Source organism: Helicoverpa zea, chromosome 21 (assembly GCF_022581195.2).
Source record: "Helicoverpa zea isolate HzStark_Cry1AcR chromosome 21, ilHelZeax1.1, whole genome shotgun sequence".
NCBI classification, from domain to species: domain Eukaryota; kingdom Metazoa; phylum Arthropoda; class Insecta; order Lepidoptera; family Noctuidae; genus Helicoverpa; species Helicoverpa zea.
In genome coordinates, this window is record NC_061472.1 from 9,292,222 (window position 1) to 9,309,236 (window position 17,015).

The window sequence follows — 17,015 nt, forward strand, 5'->3', positions numbered from 1 at the left end:
GTGCATAATAGGTACGTACGACGAGACAGAAGTGCATCGTGAATAATCGTGATACATATTCCTATTGGTTTCATGTCGTACGTAACGCATGTCAACAATTCGACATCGCACTGCAATATAATTCGATATCTCATGTATATCTAGTGATATTAGATCCTTACATGCCGCCTGTACATACATCACAGAAGTGACAGAAGTGTTGGTGGGCCGCGGCATTGCGCGACATCTCAGGTGATGTTCTAATCTAAAATAATATTACGCGTTTATTATTTTTGTGTTTTTGGATTTATTTTTCTTGTAACATTAGTAATTTTAGTGTTTTTAGCTTATAGTGTAAATAAAACAAGCCGCAGCACACGGATGCGCAGCGGGAATGATATGGATTATAGTGCATATCAATCTTCTGGATCTCTGGATGCACTAGAGAGATGCCGCCTGTGCCCCCAAGCTCGTTTCTTCAGAGGTAAGCGAGGCTTGAGCGTGTACATTGGGAAGATCCACAAATCTCAATGTGCAGGCTCTGCCAATGCTACTAACTGCTACAAACTCGACTCCAACCACCGATCCTTTCTGGCAAAAATTATCTAAATTAAAAAACTCAATTCCGATATTAAAGCGAGTTCCCGGTGGAGCCAGGCCTCTGGTTGCTCAACACTTGGCAGGTTGTGTTCGCCTGGCTGCACGGGAGAACTCGCAACGTGCTTGGGAGCAATTGCTCACCTTCCCAAACAAAAAGTCCTTGACAAAACAAATTAAAGACAACTGCCTAACTTTAGGTCATGAAGATTTCGATACCAAATTACCGACCCAAAGACTTTCTAATATACCCCGCCTAGAGGAATCAAAGCTAGGCGAGGGTGACAGTCGGGGGGCTGCTAGAATTCTCTTTAGCAGTGATGTGGTGGCTCCGTGTTCTCCAGACACGTTCTCCGCTCTGGAGAGTAAACACCCAGCCCCAGCAGATGGCCTCTCTTTTCCCGACCCTCCTGATTCAGACGCACCACAATTTCTGGTCGGCAGCCATAGGCTCCTTCAGGAACACCTGAAGGATCTTACCTGCCCGAGCGCCGGGGAAGCTGGTGAGTTACTCTTGAAGGAGCTTACGGCCCTGACCAACCTTATGCTCTCCGGCAAGGTGGACGAAACCGTCATAGCAATTTTGTATGGAGCAAACCTCTGTGCTTTGCGCAAGATATATGGCGGTATTCGTCCAATTGCCGTGGGGACCACTTATCGTCGTATGGCAGCTAAAATCTGCTGTAAATTTTATAGTGAGGACGTTTCGAACAAATTTCAGCCCCTGCAGCTAGGTTATGGCTCGAAAGGGGGCTGCGAGGCTGCCGTACACGCCCTATCAAAATTATGGGAATGAAGAAGGTTGACATTAAGAACGCCTTCAACTCGGTGAACAGGGACACCTTGCTGGCAGAAGCTAAAAAAGAAATACCCCAAATTTTCAGTTTCTTGCTGGCCGTGCTATAGACATCCAACAAAATTACTTTATCGGGACAACCTATTAGATCCCGCTGTTGGCTGTCAACAAGGTGATCCCCTCGTGCCTGTGATTTTTAGTTTGGCAATTAACCCAATAATTCGGCAACTAAATTCTGAATTCAACGTCTGGTATCTCGATGATGGGACCCTGGGAGGCAACACAGATAACGTACTTAATGATTTCATTTCCCTAAGAGACAAACTCCATAACATTGGCCTTGACCTTAACATTTCCAAATGCGAACTCTTTATATCTGACACAATCGATAGACAGACGACACTCCAAAATTTTAACGCAGTAGCCGATGGCATAAAAATAATAGACAAAAGTTCTCTTTGCCTCCTGGGGTCACCGAGACATTTTCGGATTTTATTGAGAACAAAACGTGACGTTCCCGGATCAGAATAGGACATCCCCATCTCTCTCCCGTGGGTGTCGTAAGAGGTGACTAAGGGAACCTAAAGTCCAGTGCATAGCACTTTTGGGCCACCCGCACGGTGACGGGTAAATCACCACAACAGCATTCCCAAAGAGGGTTGGTGTCAGGCAGACGGCCGACCATAAAACTTAAGCCGAAACCTATGCAGCATGAGAATAGTAAATGATATGAGCCATAGGGCTAGGGCGTACCCCACAGGCGATGCGCAGGAGCAGCACCTGGCTCCTCCTCCTGTGGGAAATGGACAAGGGTTGTCGCACCATAACGGGCGGGTGCGACGTAAGATGCGAGCTCAAAGTGTGAGAGAATTGAAATTGAGGTATGCCACTTGGAATGTAGGAACGGTGACTGGAAGAGGAAGAGAGCTAGCAGATGTTTTGAAAAGGCGTCGAATAAATGTAGCGTGCCTGCAGGAGACTAAATGGAAGGGTGCAAGGGCTAGAGAGATAGGTGAAGGATATAAGTTTTTATATTGTGGAAGTGACGGCAACAGAAATGGTGTGGGTATAGTTTTGGACAACAGGCGGAAAGAATGTGTCGTAGAAAGAATGATTAGAATGGCGATATGACCAAATTCGATTAAATGGGAAAACTATAATCCCCTTATATGACGTGCCTCATCTGATAAAAGGTATCAGAAATAACCTTTTGACCAAAGATATGATTTATAATACAAATAATGAAGCAAAAATTGTGGAATGGGCATATTTCCAACAGCTTTATGTAGCAGACCAGACACACGGGGAATTAAAAATGTTATTTAAACTAACAGAAGAACATGTAAACCCTGAAAAAATAAATAAAATGAGAGTGAAGTCGGCGACGCAGATCTTCAGTCACAGTGTTGCAGTCACAGTCGCAACAAAGCATTTAACTGCCAGAGGGGATCTTAATATTGAATGTAAAAATTTGATAGATACCACTTTATTATTGGATAAGCTTTACGACAGCTTAAATGTTAATACTTTTCACATTCCGGATGGACAAAAATATAAGGGACCCATTAAAAACATTCGCAGCACTATCAACTATGGGTAGAAGCCAAGAAAATATTAAAAACAATTAAATTTAAAGTAACAAAAAAGTGTGGCAACAAAATAAGATTGACGGAAACAGCTGTCCCATCTGTTCAAAACTTGATTAAAACTATAGAAGGCATAGAAGTAATTTGGAAAATATTACACTCAAAGTATGGTTTTGATACATTTTTGACAAGACATTTGAACCAGGACCCAGTCGAGAACTTCTTTGGAAATATCAGAGGGTTATGGGGCGAGGAATGTTGCCCCTAACATAATAGGATTTGAAAAGGCATTTAAAGCACTTCTCTTAAACAATTATAACTCTCCCCACACAAACCGCGCAAATTGCGAAGAAGATTTAAATGAATGCCTACAATCTTTAGATTTTTTTGTAACAGAGCAGCCGGAAACGACTTCTGATATTTCCAAAGACAACGAAATATTATGTAACAAAGAAATTTTGGTGGAGCGTAGTGAACCTGATGCCGGTCAGAAAAATTATGTGTGGCTGGGTTTTGGCAAAGTGCCTGAAAAATATTGTAAAATTTTGTCGAAAATTTAGACAAAATCTAATAGACCAAGAAAATATACCAACAACACTGACATAAAAATAAAAGCATATGCCAATAAAAATGGCTGTGCGATCTGGTAGCGCCATCTATATTTTTACTAACGGACTACGCCCACGCATCCAAATAAATAGTACTGCGTTTGAATAAAATCAAACGAGCGATGCTACCCCTTCTCTTGCTCCCCGCTCCTGTTCTGTTCCGCACGCCTGGCGAGTAAGAGTGACACGCGCTCGCGCGCCGTGACTCCATTGCTACACCGCTGGAAGTAAACGCATCGCCGTAAGGAAGTATTCGTGCTTCTCCCGTGTCGCATCCTCGCCCCTACTGTAGGATAGCGAACTATTGTGATAATCCGCCCGCGGGTGTGAACGTGACAATTGTGTTATGTGATCGGAAGACCACCGCCAGCCGCTAACTTGTGAAGCCCAACGCTGGAGAGCCAGGTACGCGTGCATTTCCTTGATTGCCTAGACATCGCTCGTTCTTCTTCATCTTAGCTAAACATGCTTGTACCTACTATATTATTATTGAACACCTTTGTATACCATGTTTAATGCAAATAAACGATTTATTTATTTATTTCTCTTCTTGGCGATAACTAGCCATCCTCCAACAAAATACAATCAACTAAAATTTACTATTTGCGTTTATTTCCAAACCACTATCCAAGTAAACAATTAGAAAATTGCTTATCTGCACTTCAAAATATCACAGTAGCATTTATAAAAAAGGTCTACAAAAAATAAATATCAAGAAAATCGTAACAGAAATAGCTGATTTATTAGTTGATTTTCAATTCGACTGTGAAAGTCATAAAGATAAATTAAAACAATATTTTTGTAATACCACTATTCATTTGTTAATATTCAGTTGGTGCAGATCCGTCCATCGAATTTTGGCCGGAAAAATCACATATAGCGGCGAGGATAAAATTAAAATGAACGCATAAATGTATTATAATAAGCATAAACATTGTAAAAACAAAAAGTAATACATCATAATTATTTGTTTTCCTTCAACCTTTTACTGTATTAACGATGACATTTTCTTTTAGAGTAGGTGCTGCAGTTGGTGCAGATCCGTCCATCGAATTTTGGCCGGAAAAATCACATATAGCGGCGAGGATGAAATTAAAATGAACGCACAAATGTATTATAATAAGCATAAACATTGTAAAAATAAAAAGTAATACATCATAATTATTGAGCCATCGAGATCAACACCTATACCAATAACGTAACGGGCCCATCGCATCTCTGCAATCATCAATTATTATTATTATTCGATGTAGTACAACTAATTTAAGATATTTTTTTTATTTGATATCCAGGTGCCTCAACCGTTTCAAGATTTTATACTTGCCGACTATAACGACGGAAAAACGAGAATACTTTTATTTGCGAGAATACACAGAGGGGTAGACAGGAACTGGAAAGCTGCAATCATATATACTGCGACGGAACATTTAAATGCGCGCCTAAACCATTTCTTCTACAGCATCTACGGTGAGGTTGAAAATATCGTAAAACCTTTACCTATGCTACCTTTACCTTTGCCTATGCTTTATTACCTAACAAAACAAAATCGACCTACAAAATATTATTTCAATCATTAAAAACAACAATTCCCAAAATGCATGTTCGCGCCCCACACTAAATGTTACTAAAACCGGCCGGATGTGTGCCCGGCTCTACGGGACGCGAGGGGGTGGAGAGAGGGACGCGGGCGCAAGATGCGCGCGCTGGCTGGAGCCGCGCGCCGCCATTGCTAATATTACACCGCTAGAGCATAGTCGAAAAAACATAAAAATTAATATTAAGCGAAGCCAGTGTCGCGTTGTCCTTGTAAACCTGTAATTATTTATCTTAATTAAAATACTTTTCATTACCTATCAAGAAGAAGTATTATTTGTCTCCGACAATGCAAGTCAATATTTTCACAAGCGATTTTGAGGAAGCTGCCGTGAGGAGTTTTACAGCAGTATTTCCTAACGCACAGATAAAGGGACGCTATTTTCATAAAAAAAAAAAACAAAGAAAGAAACCCAAAATTTACAGATGGGACACGAATTTATTATCTAGTAGTAATTTGTCTTTATAAAACTTTGGTATACCTATTTTGTGCTACATTATGTTTACTTTTCATGTGTGTAACAAAAAATATTTTTTCAAAACTGCGCACTCTTTGGTTCCTTTACCCTACAATAAAAATTAAGTGTCCGACGGTTGCGCCGGACAAAATAAAAATACAGGTATGATAGCGATGCTCGGTAAATGGTTGTACACAGAAGCCCCAACAAATATCAAGAAAATAGAGCTGATCTTCCCTGTCTGCTGGTCACTCCTTTATACCTCCAGACAGGCTGTTTGCCAGAATTGAGAAATCTCTGAAAACAAAGGGAGTGATAATCTCTCCATCCGAATATGCAGATGTTTAAAAACAAAATGGTATGTGCAAAGATCTAGCATCAATTCTTGTATTTGATTGGAAAAAAAGTTACGAGTCCATCATTAAACCTACCACGTCTTGGCATTTTCAGTTTATGAAAATAAAAAGATTTTTATTACAAGAACGAAAACAGAAAACACTTAACAAAAATTTTAGTACAGGGTGAAGAGACGCATAGAAACGAAATACGCCAAAAAAAGACACAAAAAACAATAAAAAAATCACCATGATTTCTCCTCTAATAATCCAGCCAAATCGTGTTTACATAAAACAAGCAAAAATTCAAGACGTCGACAAACTTTCTTAAAAACACTATGGAAATAATTGGAGAAACTTGGAAGAATCGTTTTTTTTTAATCTTTGAGAGAATGAGTACCGCTGATACGAGACAGTTTATGAGATTGTCGAAAGAGACTGATTTTTGTGAAGCAGGATTTACGGATAATACTTGTCATGTTTAAATTTTTTATCTCTCTCTCTCTCTTTCATTTTTATTATAACTATTTTTAATAAATACGTAAATTAAATTATAAAAACATGCTAAAACCTTTTATTTCATGCCTATAACAGATTTATCGTATTTTTTTAATATTATCAATCAAAAGAAATTACTTGATTCTGGATTTTTAAGAGATTTTAATGAAAGCGACATTTACCTACTATCTTGCTGGTTGTTGATATTTTGTATAACACCATCCTTTACTAATTATCATCTTTATTATTTTATAAGACTTCTACTATGACAGTCCAAAAACATCAGCGTGTCACTGCCCTCAAAATCCGTCGAAATGTAAGTAAAGTCACTAGTGGGGAACGAGAAACATTAGTGAGAACTTGCTGCATAGTAAGTGCTAGAGGAACAGCATTGCCTCCAGTCAGTTGTATATTTCCTCGCAAAAATTTTAAGAATTACATGACCAAAAATACTCCGGCTGCCACTTTGGGTCTAGCAGCACCAAGCGAATGGACGAATTCGGAGATAGTCCCCGAAGTTATTCAACACTTCATCGAACACACAAATTCTACACCTGAAAATCCGAGCATTTTGATTATGGATAATCATGAATCTCACTTGTCTATCAAAACCTTGAATTTGGCCAAAGCTGCAGGCAATATATTGACATTGCCCCCAGCCCCCACACACTGGAGCAAAGTTGCAGCCGTTGGACATGGGTATATTTGGACCTTTCAAGACATATTACAATGCAGTCATAGATACCTGGCTATAACGAAACCCAGGCAGACCCGTTTCTATTTATGAAGTTGGAGAGCTTGTTGGATTTGCGTTTTTAAAAGCAATGACACCCACCAACATAACAAACGCGTTCAGAAAATGCAGAATTTAGGATAAGAACTACACAGTGACTAGGCTCATTCATTTTGTTGTCCATTAAATGAAACTTTTGGATTCCATCAAAATAACATATCCAATCCCAGGGAATTCATACTTAGAATGCAATAAAAATATGAGACTTATCAATCTAAAATCCCACACGGAAGTAAAAAATATTAAGTAGGACATTCCTTGTATGGGACACAGTGGACATTACCACTTTTTGTATGTTCCAAATCTTTATTAGGTACTTTTTTAGTTATTGAAAAAGATTTTTATTTCAATATTTTATGTTCCTAATAATAAGACTTTATAAGGTAAACTTAAGTTCCTATTAGAAGTTTATAATAATACTTAAAATTTTGGTTTTGTGACATTTCTTGTTCCCTGTACCCTTTTCCATACAATCAAGGATAACGCAGGTTTTGTCCTCTGATTCTCCTGTCCGAGCACATATAAAAATGACTGGACGAACCTCCTACACTGCAACGCGTTTATATGGAACAATATATCCGAACATTCTTTTAGGATCCATGGTTATTGTTTTATTACAATTTTAGCATACATATGGAGAAATCCGAAATAAAATATTTTAATTTGAAAACAATATAGACATACTGCCTTTGTAATAAATCAAATAAATGATTTCCTCTGTAAACCAGCACTTCTGTAAGCTCAGGGTTTTCTCTAAATCACAACACAATGACAACTTTGGATAACAGAACAACCTCTAACTAGTATATGAAAATACCAGAAAACACATACATTCTTTCCATCAACTCTTGTCAACCATTGTAGAGTTATTCCAGAACCTATCAAAACTTTTACTGATATATTTATTTAGAAAACAACACTATTAAGATTATTTCACAGATACACGCAGATGGCAGCTCTGAAGTGGACAACAAGTGTTTTTTATATATATTTTTTTTTGTGACTATAATTTGAAACAATATTGAATTGTATAATTGTAATTTAATTTGTAATTAAATTACAATTATACAATTAAATTAAATTAAATTGTAATAGACAGCTGTGTTGCTGGGAAGTTTGTTCTTCACCACTTCTTTTTCCCAGCCATAACACTAGGAAGTGATGAAAGGGTGGCGTTTTGGGGGTGCTGTCCTTTTGTATTATTTGACGTGAAAAAGTGCTATTTCAATAAACGTTTTTGACTTTGACTTTGAACAAACATTGAGTAAAACACTTTGGTCAGTGGGACCACTTAGGAACATTGTGTGAATGTTCTGTTATTGAGTACGGAGTGCCCGAAAGACTACGTTTTACTTGTTCATCCGAAATCTATGCAGGCTAGTTACGGCAATAATTTCACTCTAAACACACGACGGGAACGAACAACCCAATGCTTTTATTTTCAAACAGGACACTAGAATCAACGACCACATGATTATTATGACAAACAACGGACCAAAAACACATCACCTCTTAATAATTAAGCCGTTATTAAATAAGAAACACAACGCGATTTACTGTGCTGCGCGTGGTTCACCTTAAACCACTTAAATAAACTCAGATTAATATTAAGTAAGTATATAGTGTGGTAGTATAAAGAAGTTGATCAATGGAGATCATTTTTTTTTTTAATTTATTCTTGGCCATAGATACATGTCTTTCAGCCACCTTTCAGCCGACAACATGGATGGAGATCAATGTACGTGCAGCGTTGCTAGCGGCAGATAGTCAAACCGCACATGATAACGTGAGACAGCTCAAAAAGTAACATTTTCACGAGAAAAGTAATAACATGATTGTTACTTGTGGCACTTTATTACATTCAAATTAAAATGAATTTTCATTTTATCCTGTCCCGTTTCTTAAACTTCGAAAATGAATCGTAATAATGGTTGATCAAATAATCGACTGACGATGTAATAAAATAAAAAAAACACATACAGTCTTTGATGTGTGTTTAGTTTTTAAATTCGGCGAATTACTATGTTTTTGATAAACTTTATATAATGTATTTTTTCGTCTGTTCTTAATAGTAAAGGTTGATTTACATTGAGTCAGTGAGATTGAGTCAGTAACTGACGTCAGTGTAGGCGCCGAAAACTGACGCGTGCTATTTACACGAAGTCAGTGTAGTGTCAGTGTTTCGTCAGTAGTACTGTACTGACTTCAAATCAATTTACACGATGGCAGTGCCGGGTCAGCACTGACTTGTCAGTGGACTGACGTCAGTTACTGACTCAATGTAAATCAGCCATAACATATTGAGTCGTGTAACGCGGAGGTAACATGAGAGGGTCAAAAGTAACGAAAACTGTAACAAAAGTAACATTCTGACAACACTGCATGTCATGGTTTGTTTTCATGTATCAAAGCACAGATTATTAAATGAAAAAATAATCGATTAAGATTTGATTTTAACGCGTTACAAACTTGTTATTTCATTAATTGTAATCTTTATTGCGAAAAGCAATATAAAATACGCATTGCAAATGCTACCGCAACTTTTGGACAACTCACTGATCGTGTCTGGAGACCCCATGCCATAAAATTGACGTGTACGTCTTGCCTGTGTTTACGAACTATTGACTTATAATTTCTATCTCGATGTTACGAAAAAAAAACTCGGTAGGTATATTTCATCTTAGCTGTCTGAGGTCCATTTCACTTTACGAATTAAGTGGCAGGATCGCGTTCCCTACACAGAGGTTCTCCGACGATCCAATATGCTATCTTTATTAATGCAGCGACAACTCAGATGGTGTGAACACATCCTTCGCATGGGCAACCAGAGCGTCTACCTAAAGCGTAAGTGTCTAAACACACTATGCCGAGCGTACGCGACCGAAGTTCCGCGGCAGATTTTACGTACCAACGTAATCGCCTGATATGTGCCATAAGTGCCGAACTTACGCGGCACATACTTGCGTTTTCTAGCCATGAACATACTGTAAATACACTGCAGCGCTTGCGATGGGGTCTTTGAGTCTAAAAAGGCTCATGCTATATTCCTTTAATCTTTGGGCTTACGCTAGGAAGTATCCGTTATCGAAACCGATATGGAGATCTAAAAAGTTATAAATTGCGTAAAGAACATCTAGTAGGAATTAAAATGTTCGATATAATATGATAAACCGGAACTCAGGGCATCACTACGAACCAGTTGTCTATTGCTTGCTTGGTAACTATAATCTGTGATTATCTGTGAGTGAAATTAGTATAATTATATAGCTACGGAAAGTCGGAAATTAGCGATCCGCCAGTATATGAAGCGTGCCGCCATACGGTACTTCGAACGCGCTGAGAAACACGATAACTCACTTATCGTGTCAGCCAGTAATTACACTCCCTCCCGCATCAGTAGGATTTGCCGCCCTAGGCATGCCCTTCTAGAACCTGACGATGAGATAACTGTCCTCCAAGAGAGTAGTAAACTCACTAGCACCCTACACAAACACAAACCGCGTTCGTACAAACCTCGCCGCCGAGGTCCGCCGCGACGTCCCGTTCTCTGTCCTCCCTTTAAATTCCCCATTTAATAATAATGATCATATGATCCAGCCTGTCCCCTTGCTGCCTCCCCAGCGACGCCCTAAGCCGAGGTCCGGCCCCACAGGGGGTACCCTTAGCGCAGTCGCTTAGTTTATAAGTTGTTTACGCTCCTGGCTGGAGGCCTTAAATTCTAGGCATCCACAGGGAAAAGTCCGGTTAAGCAGTACACGGCCTCCTAGGCTGAACTGCGAGATGCCATACCAAAAAAAAAAAAAAAAGGAAATTAGCGATTGTCAATGTCAAACCTCAACTTGGAACTTGCTTTTCTTTCTTTGCTTGGTCAATTTCGCTTATAACATGTCTTTGGTTAATAAAACCTTATTAAAACAGAGTCACACTACATTGAAATGTATAATATTGTTATTCTATGGTGTGGTGTGAAATTACCATCTTAGTTTAGTAGTGTGTGAAATTAAGTCGAACCGTCCCTTCAGTACCCTTATTCGCTAACTTTCGGATTTTCAGCTGTCAACTGGCCTCAGTTGTCAACCGAACTTTGATGTCAACTGACAATTCCAAAACATCGGTATTTAGTATCGCATGAAGTGGACATCAGTGGATATCTTTTCACGGTGCTTAACGTAAAAACTATGGTGACTAGCAGGGGTACTCTTGACAACTCTAGTTTTTATCGACTATTATACTGCTAAGGTGGAAATACCTTATTAGCATTACATTACTACGTTTGAGAGAACGCTTTATTTTCAACGTGTTATACATTTAAAAACAATCTGTCTCGGTAAAATTCAGTATTTGCTTTCTATTGTGTGTGAACTTGGTGTCTAAAGTTCCGTGTGGTTGAACAATATTTTAACTGAGAACATTGTGAGTATTGTAGTTATTGTGAATTAAACAACTTAAATTCCTGTTTTGCATGCAAAGCAATAATTGATACACCATTTTATTATTATTTAGGTTTAAAATGCCAGGACGCAGGAAAGTGTCACTGAGGCAAATGGAGCTGCTTCTAGAGTTTGCGCATTCCCATCGCGACATAGCGTTGGGCCGCTTTCCGCCAGGTCCTCAGGGAGTGCGGGACACTCGAGAAGCATGGCGGTCGATTTCGGTGGCACTTAACTGTGTCGGCAGCGGAGCCACTAAAACGCCGGACCAATGGCGCCGAGTACGTTTACTTCTTTATTTAAAAAACAGCACTTTAGCATGTTTGTATGGTGGCACGACTATATCTCATAATATTCACTTGCTTTTAATTTTGGATACTTACTTTGCATCTGTAAAACTTAATAGTAACTCATTGATAACTTTTTTTTATTTTGCTTTTTCTAAGTTTTTGTCACTGAATGAATGTAACATTGTTTGCATGTGTAACTAACCAGTAACTGTTTTTTTTGTCAAGTATTGGATAGAGTTCAAAGCAAAAACAAAAGGAAAAGCTGCAGACATGCGGAGGAGCACATCTGCGACTGGTGGAGGCCCTAACAGGCTGGTCCCTCTTAACTATATAGAGGAAAAGGTGCTGGCTTTGTTAGGCCCTGTTGTGGTTGAGGGATTGCCTGGTGTGCGCTTGCCCATTGATGTTAGTTTAATTTCATATAAATATAATTTAAGTTTTATTGTCATCCGCTTCATTGAAACTACTACTTTATTTGTCAGGATGTTATGTGGTTTCTTTACGCATATTGAAAAGAAAATTATTTCTTCAGATATTGTCACTTGGTGACCCACCAACTTCCCAGCCATCGATGTCTGGAGCTGTGGCTGTACACACCTCACAGCCTCCGGTGCCTCCTAAGCCCTCAACCTCTACTTATGATGAGCAGATAATGGAGGTTGAATGGCTTGACGACAGCCTTCTAGAGGGGACACAGCCTGTGGAGCAGATGCCTGCTGCAGAGGCTGTGGAGCAGATGCCTGCTGCAGAGGCTGTGGAGCAGACGCCTGCTGCAGAGGCTGTGGAGCAGACGCCTGCTGCAGAGGCTGCGGAGCAGACGCCTGCTGCAGAGGCTGTGGAGCAGATGCCTGCTGCAGGGGCTGTGGAGCCCACACTATCCAGTGAGGCTGCTATTAGTAAGTACTTCTTAATTAATAAATAAAAAACAGCTTTTTATTTTATTTTTACTAGGCCTAGCGATAAGCAAGTAGTAATTAGGTAGTAGTAATTGTATTGTAAGGTGTATTATCCTGTAGTTAAATCATTGTAATTATATATATTTTTCTAGGGAATTCTGAGAGAGATGGTCCACAATGTTCAACCCCGAGCCAGCGTCAACGACCACGACGAGCGAATGGTTAATAATTTTATTTCAATAACAAAAATTTTGATAATTTTACTACTACTATACTACTATTATATCGGGTGTGTCGTTCACAATCACATTAAATCATATCGCATATACTTTATGATATTCTATGGCGAATTGTAAAAAAAATAACCTAATCCATTCAGTGGTTTAACCACAGGAGTCATTTTTCGTTTTTATAATTTACAACATCATGTGTAAAGCAGAGATAAATTTAGGAGTATCGTATGTTTTGATCAGTTGACAGCTGTCAGGTTTCAAGGGAGAATTTCAATTGTTTGTAATGATTGTTTTATATGGTGTTCTAAGTTTTGCACATTTTTATTCCATTTACTTTGTTTGAAAAAATCATTTTTTTAGTTTTACGTATTTTTCTTTTTTCTTTGTGTTAATCGACATATATTAACCAGTATATTAACGCATTTCATTTAATGTGATTATGAACGACACACCCGATATATGCATGTAAGCCAAAAAGAAAAATAGTCACAAATATTATTTTTTCAGTTCGCAGAGAGGAGTCAATACCTCGTTGGGCCTATGACCTGGAATTGAGGAGAATAGAGGTGGAGACCCGACTCACAGAAGCAGTGGAGGGGATGCTTGGGGTTTTAAGAGACATTCGGGACGACTACCGCCGGCAAACAAACCGGGAATGATTACCTACTGCGTTGGTCTAGTTGTCGTTCCGAATGTTGCAAACAATGTATCCTCCGCGGCCCCCCCCTCTATCTTTTGGGTCCAATGTTTAAAAACGTCAGCGGTTTTACCCATGCCCATAGGACCCCTTGTAAGTGGATGTCTACACCCTACGTTGTGATTGTTAATTAGTTTTTATATTAAAAAAGATTTTAATTAGAATAATTATTATTAAGTGAAATTTTAAATAATGTTGTACCTTTTATTCTAAGAATAAATAGCGTTTATAAGACTTAACTAGTTTTATTTTAGGTACTTACCCTATTCATTTTACTAGGAGCTACTGCCTATCTTACCTGATCAACTCAGTTAAAACAAAACTCCTTGGTAAGACTGGTTATTGGTAATTCAAACTCAAACTAAAATTATATTTTATTTATTTAAAATAGGCGCATAAAAGTTCACAAGTAGAAAAGCTCTTGCGAAATGTCAAGCTAGTTGCACGGTTCCAAGGAGTGGGTCTCATGGAGAAGAACCGGCAAGAAACTCCATAGACACTCTTTTAAAAAAAATCAATTTTTTACAATAATTTTCATATAGTGCTAGTTATCCCTGAGAAAGTTATACAATGCAAGTGAAGCTAATGTATTGAATGAATAAATTATATAAAACTATTTTAATGCAACTATGTTAAGAGGAAATTAAATTATATAATTCAAATAATGTTACTTGGTAAGCCAAGTTTTGAAATAGGTACCGCATCCTGCGGCTCGTTCAGCTCGCCTTGGTGGGGAAGTGCTGGGAATCTTGCACCTCGCATGCCCGTGGTCGCCGGGGAAGCCACATGTGAAGAAAGAAAAAAAAATGAGTTATTTTAACGACAGTCATCCCAATCAAATAAAATGGTTTTAAGTAAATATTTAAACTTTAGTTCTTACACATAGTGTTGCCGAATGTCCCGATTTTCAGGGTTTTGGGTCTGGGTCTGGGGGCGCCTCGCGATTTGTACCTGAAAAAAATAAAAATATATATAAATTTAGGTAATCGATATAAAACTATACTTGCACTAATAGCGTAGAAAGCATTGATTAAACATTTAAAATTACACTATTTAGGTAGATACCTACAATAAAGCATTTATTGATATTGACATTTTTGTATGCTCTAAGTCCAAATTTAAGAATGATGTAATGAAACTGTTATTGGAAGTTGAATTAAATTGAATTTATTTATTTTATACCTACATATTACTCTTTGATTATAATATTATTATCATTATATTGAATTGAATATGTACGATTATGATCTTGATGTTTAATATGACTTGATTTTGTGCTGTATTGTTTTAATGTTAAATTGGATTTTGTATAATTTTATTGTTTATTATTGTGATTATGATGGTGATTTGATTTTGTTTCGTTTTGCAGTACCTATTTTAATTAATTATTTATTTGTAATGTTTTAATACCATTGCTATGTATAGTATTTATTGAATTAATAATGCTCATTTGGTGGCACTCATTACCTAATATTTTTGTTAAAATGAGGATAATGCAGTGGGCCACAATATTGTTATCACTCACCCTTATTGTTAATTTATTAGTATGTATTGTATATTGTGGTTGTTAATTGTCCCTAAATAAATAAAATAAAAATCTTTTATACATATATGTTAAAAAGTATTGATTGATTATACAGTAAGAAAAAAAATTGTGATAGAACATTAAAAAATGTGTTTAATACTCACCAGCAAAACATTTAATGAATGATAATGTTTTCTATTAAAAAAAGCTTCTTCATGGTCAGTGGGCCTTATTATAGCAACATGGGTTCCATCAATGCACCCAATAACTCCTGGGAATCCAAATTTTTCCATAAACCTGAAAAATACATTATTTCATGTTTATTACATATAAGGTAGAAAACAATTACATATATGATTAAAATAATATATAGCTAACATACACTCTCATGGTGGATTCCCGTTCTTGTTGAGTGGAAGGAAACTTTATGTACTTGAGTAGCACGTCCCGTACATTGAGAGCATCGGTTACCTCATGTAGGCACCTACTAAATGTAGGTTGAGACATGTTGCAAATGAATGAGGAGCTTCGTTGGTATGATCCATTTGCATAAAAGTTTAGGACTGCCAATATCTACACATAACAAAATTTGATGTTAGGTACAAAGTTTATCATCATAATTATTAATATTACTCCATCATCATTTCAGTGTTTAAGAATAACATTATTAATTTACGTAATACTAGCTTCCACTCGCGGCTTTCTACATACTTACCAAATTTCAACCAAATCTGTCCAACCGTTTTTGCGTGATTGAGTAACAAACATACATCCATACTTACATTCTCACAAACTTTCATATTTATAAGTAGGATTGGTATTTATTCAACTTTTTAGGTTATAAATTCATACTTTTAGCTCAATTGCAACAGCAGTGTTTCGTTGAGCACGTTGCAGAAATGGACGTAACTCTGCCAAAACTTGCTGAAACCCTGATTTGTTGACACGGAAATTTGCCATGAATTCCTTCTCCGGTAAATCCAGAGAATTGTTGCAATCCCGCAGTCGACGTTTCTGGATTCTGGACAAACTTCGTTTTCTCTCTTCGTCCGCAAATGCCAGCAAAAATGCACGCGACATTCTGTAACACAAAAAAGATAAAACAAATTAAAATAATACAATTAAAAATAACACTATTAAAAAAGGAACGACTCAGGGTTTATATTTCTATCGTATTCGCAAAATTAGAGAAATCTTATATGTCTGATGCAACAATAGAGTATAGACATCCCAGTGATGATTACCAAAATCGGGCATAAAACACTGCTATTTGTAGTGTATTTAAAAAAATGTCAGTGGCTGTCAATTTGATGTCCACTCATTGCCCGCTGGGCTTACGAAATCGCAATTTAACGTTCATCGATACAGAAACAGCTGTCAAAATGATCTACGGTGGACATCAGACGCTGTCGGTGCTCATGACGTCATCGCAGTTGGTAACTGGCGTTAGCAAATAAGAAAATAGCGGTTTGACAGTTTACCGATGTATACTTTACCAAATGATGATAACTGCGAGCTGTCAGTGGAGTTAGCGAATAAGGCCCCAGGACTTAGTTGTGCCACCGTGCTACGATAATTTACTTTTTGCAGATTTTAAAGACAATGAAACGCGTATTATACTCTTTGCAAATAAAAAAGTTTTAAACTTTCTTAAAAATGCAGAAAATGTTTTTTGTGATGGAACATTTAAAAGTTGTGTTC

The 17,015-nt window shown here is 37.7% G+C and overlaps 2 protein-coding genes across 6 annotated transcripts; one reads left to right on the forward strand and one right to left on the reverse strand.

Annotated features, from left to right (window-relative positions):
- The first annotated feature begins 11,265 nt into the window (after positions 1 to 11,265).
- Positions 11,266 to 14,023, forward strand: LOC124640545. Of its 5 annotated transcripts, XM_047178328.1 has the most exons (6): positions 11,266 to 11,656; positions 11,747 to 11,954; positions 12,189 to 12,368; positions 12,496 to 12,859; positions 13,012 to 13,080; positions 13,600 to 14,023. In XM_047178328.1, exons 2-6 carry the CDS (start codon positions 11,754 to 11,756, stop codon positions 13,749 to 13,751), a joined length of 966 nt encoding a protein of 321 aa, XP_047034284.1. In that variant the 5' UTR covers positions 11,266 to 11,656; positions 11,747 to 11,753; the 3' UTR covers positions 13,752 to 14,023. The 5 variants fall into 5 exon arrangements, with proteins under 5 accessions (XP_047034284.1, XP_047034283.1, XP_047034285.1 ...); XM_047178327.1 differs by having other exon boundaries at positions 11,266 to 11,954; XM_047178329.1 differs by having other exon boundaries at positions 11,266 to 11,954; positions 12,189 to 12,305.
- Positions 14,024 to 15,444: 1,421 nt separating this feature from the next.
- On the reverse strand, positions 15,445 to 16,497 carry LOC124640546 (putative nuclease HARBI1). The gene is made up of 3 exons (XM_047178333.1): positions 16,167 to 16,497; positions 15,697 to 15,887; positions 15,445 to 15,611 (listed from the first exon to the last, which is right to left on the reverse strand). The coding sequence occupies exons 1-3, from the start codon at positions 16,392 to 16,394 to the stop codon at positions 15,455 to 15,457; spliced, it is 576 nt and encodes a 191-aa protein (XP_047034289.1). The 5' UTR covers positions 16,395 to 16,497; the 3' UTR covers positions 15,445 to 15,454.
- Positions 16,498 to 17,015: the final 518 nt, after the last annotated feature.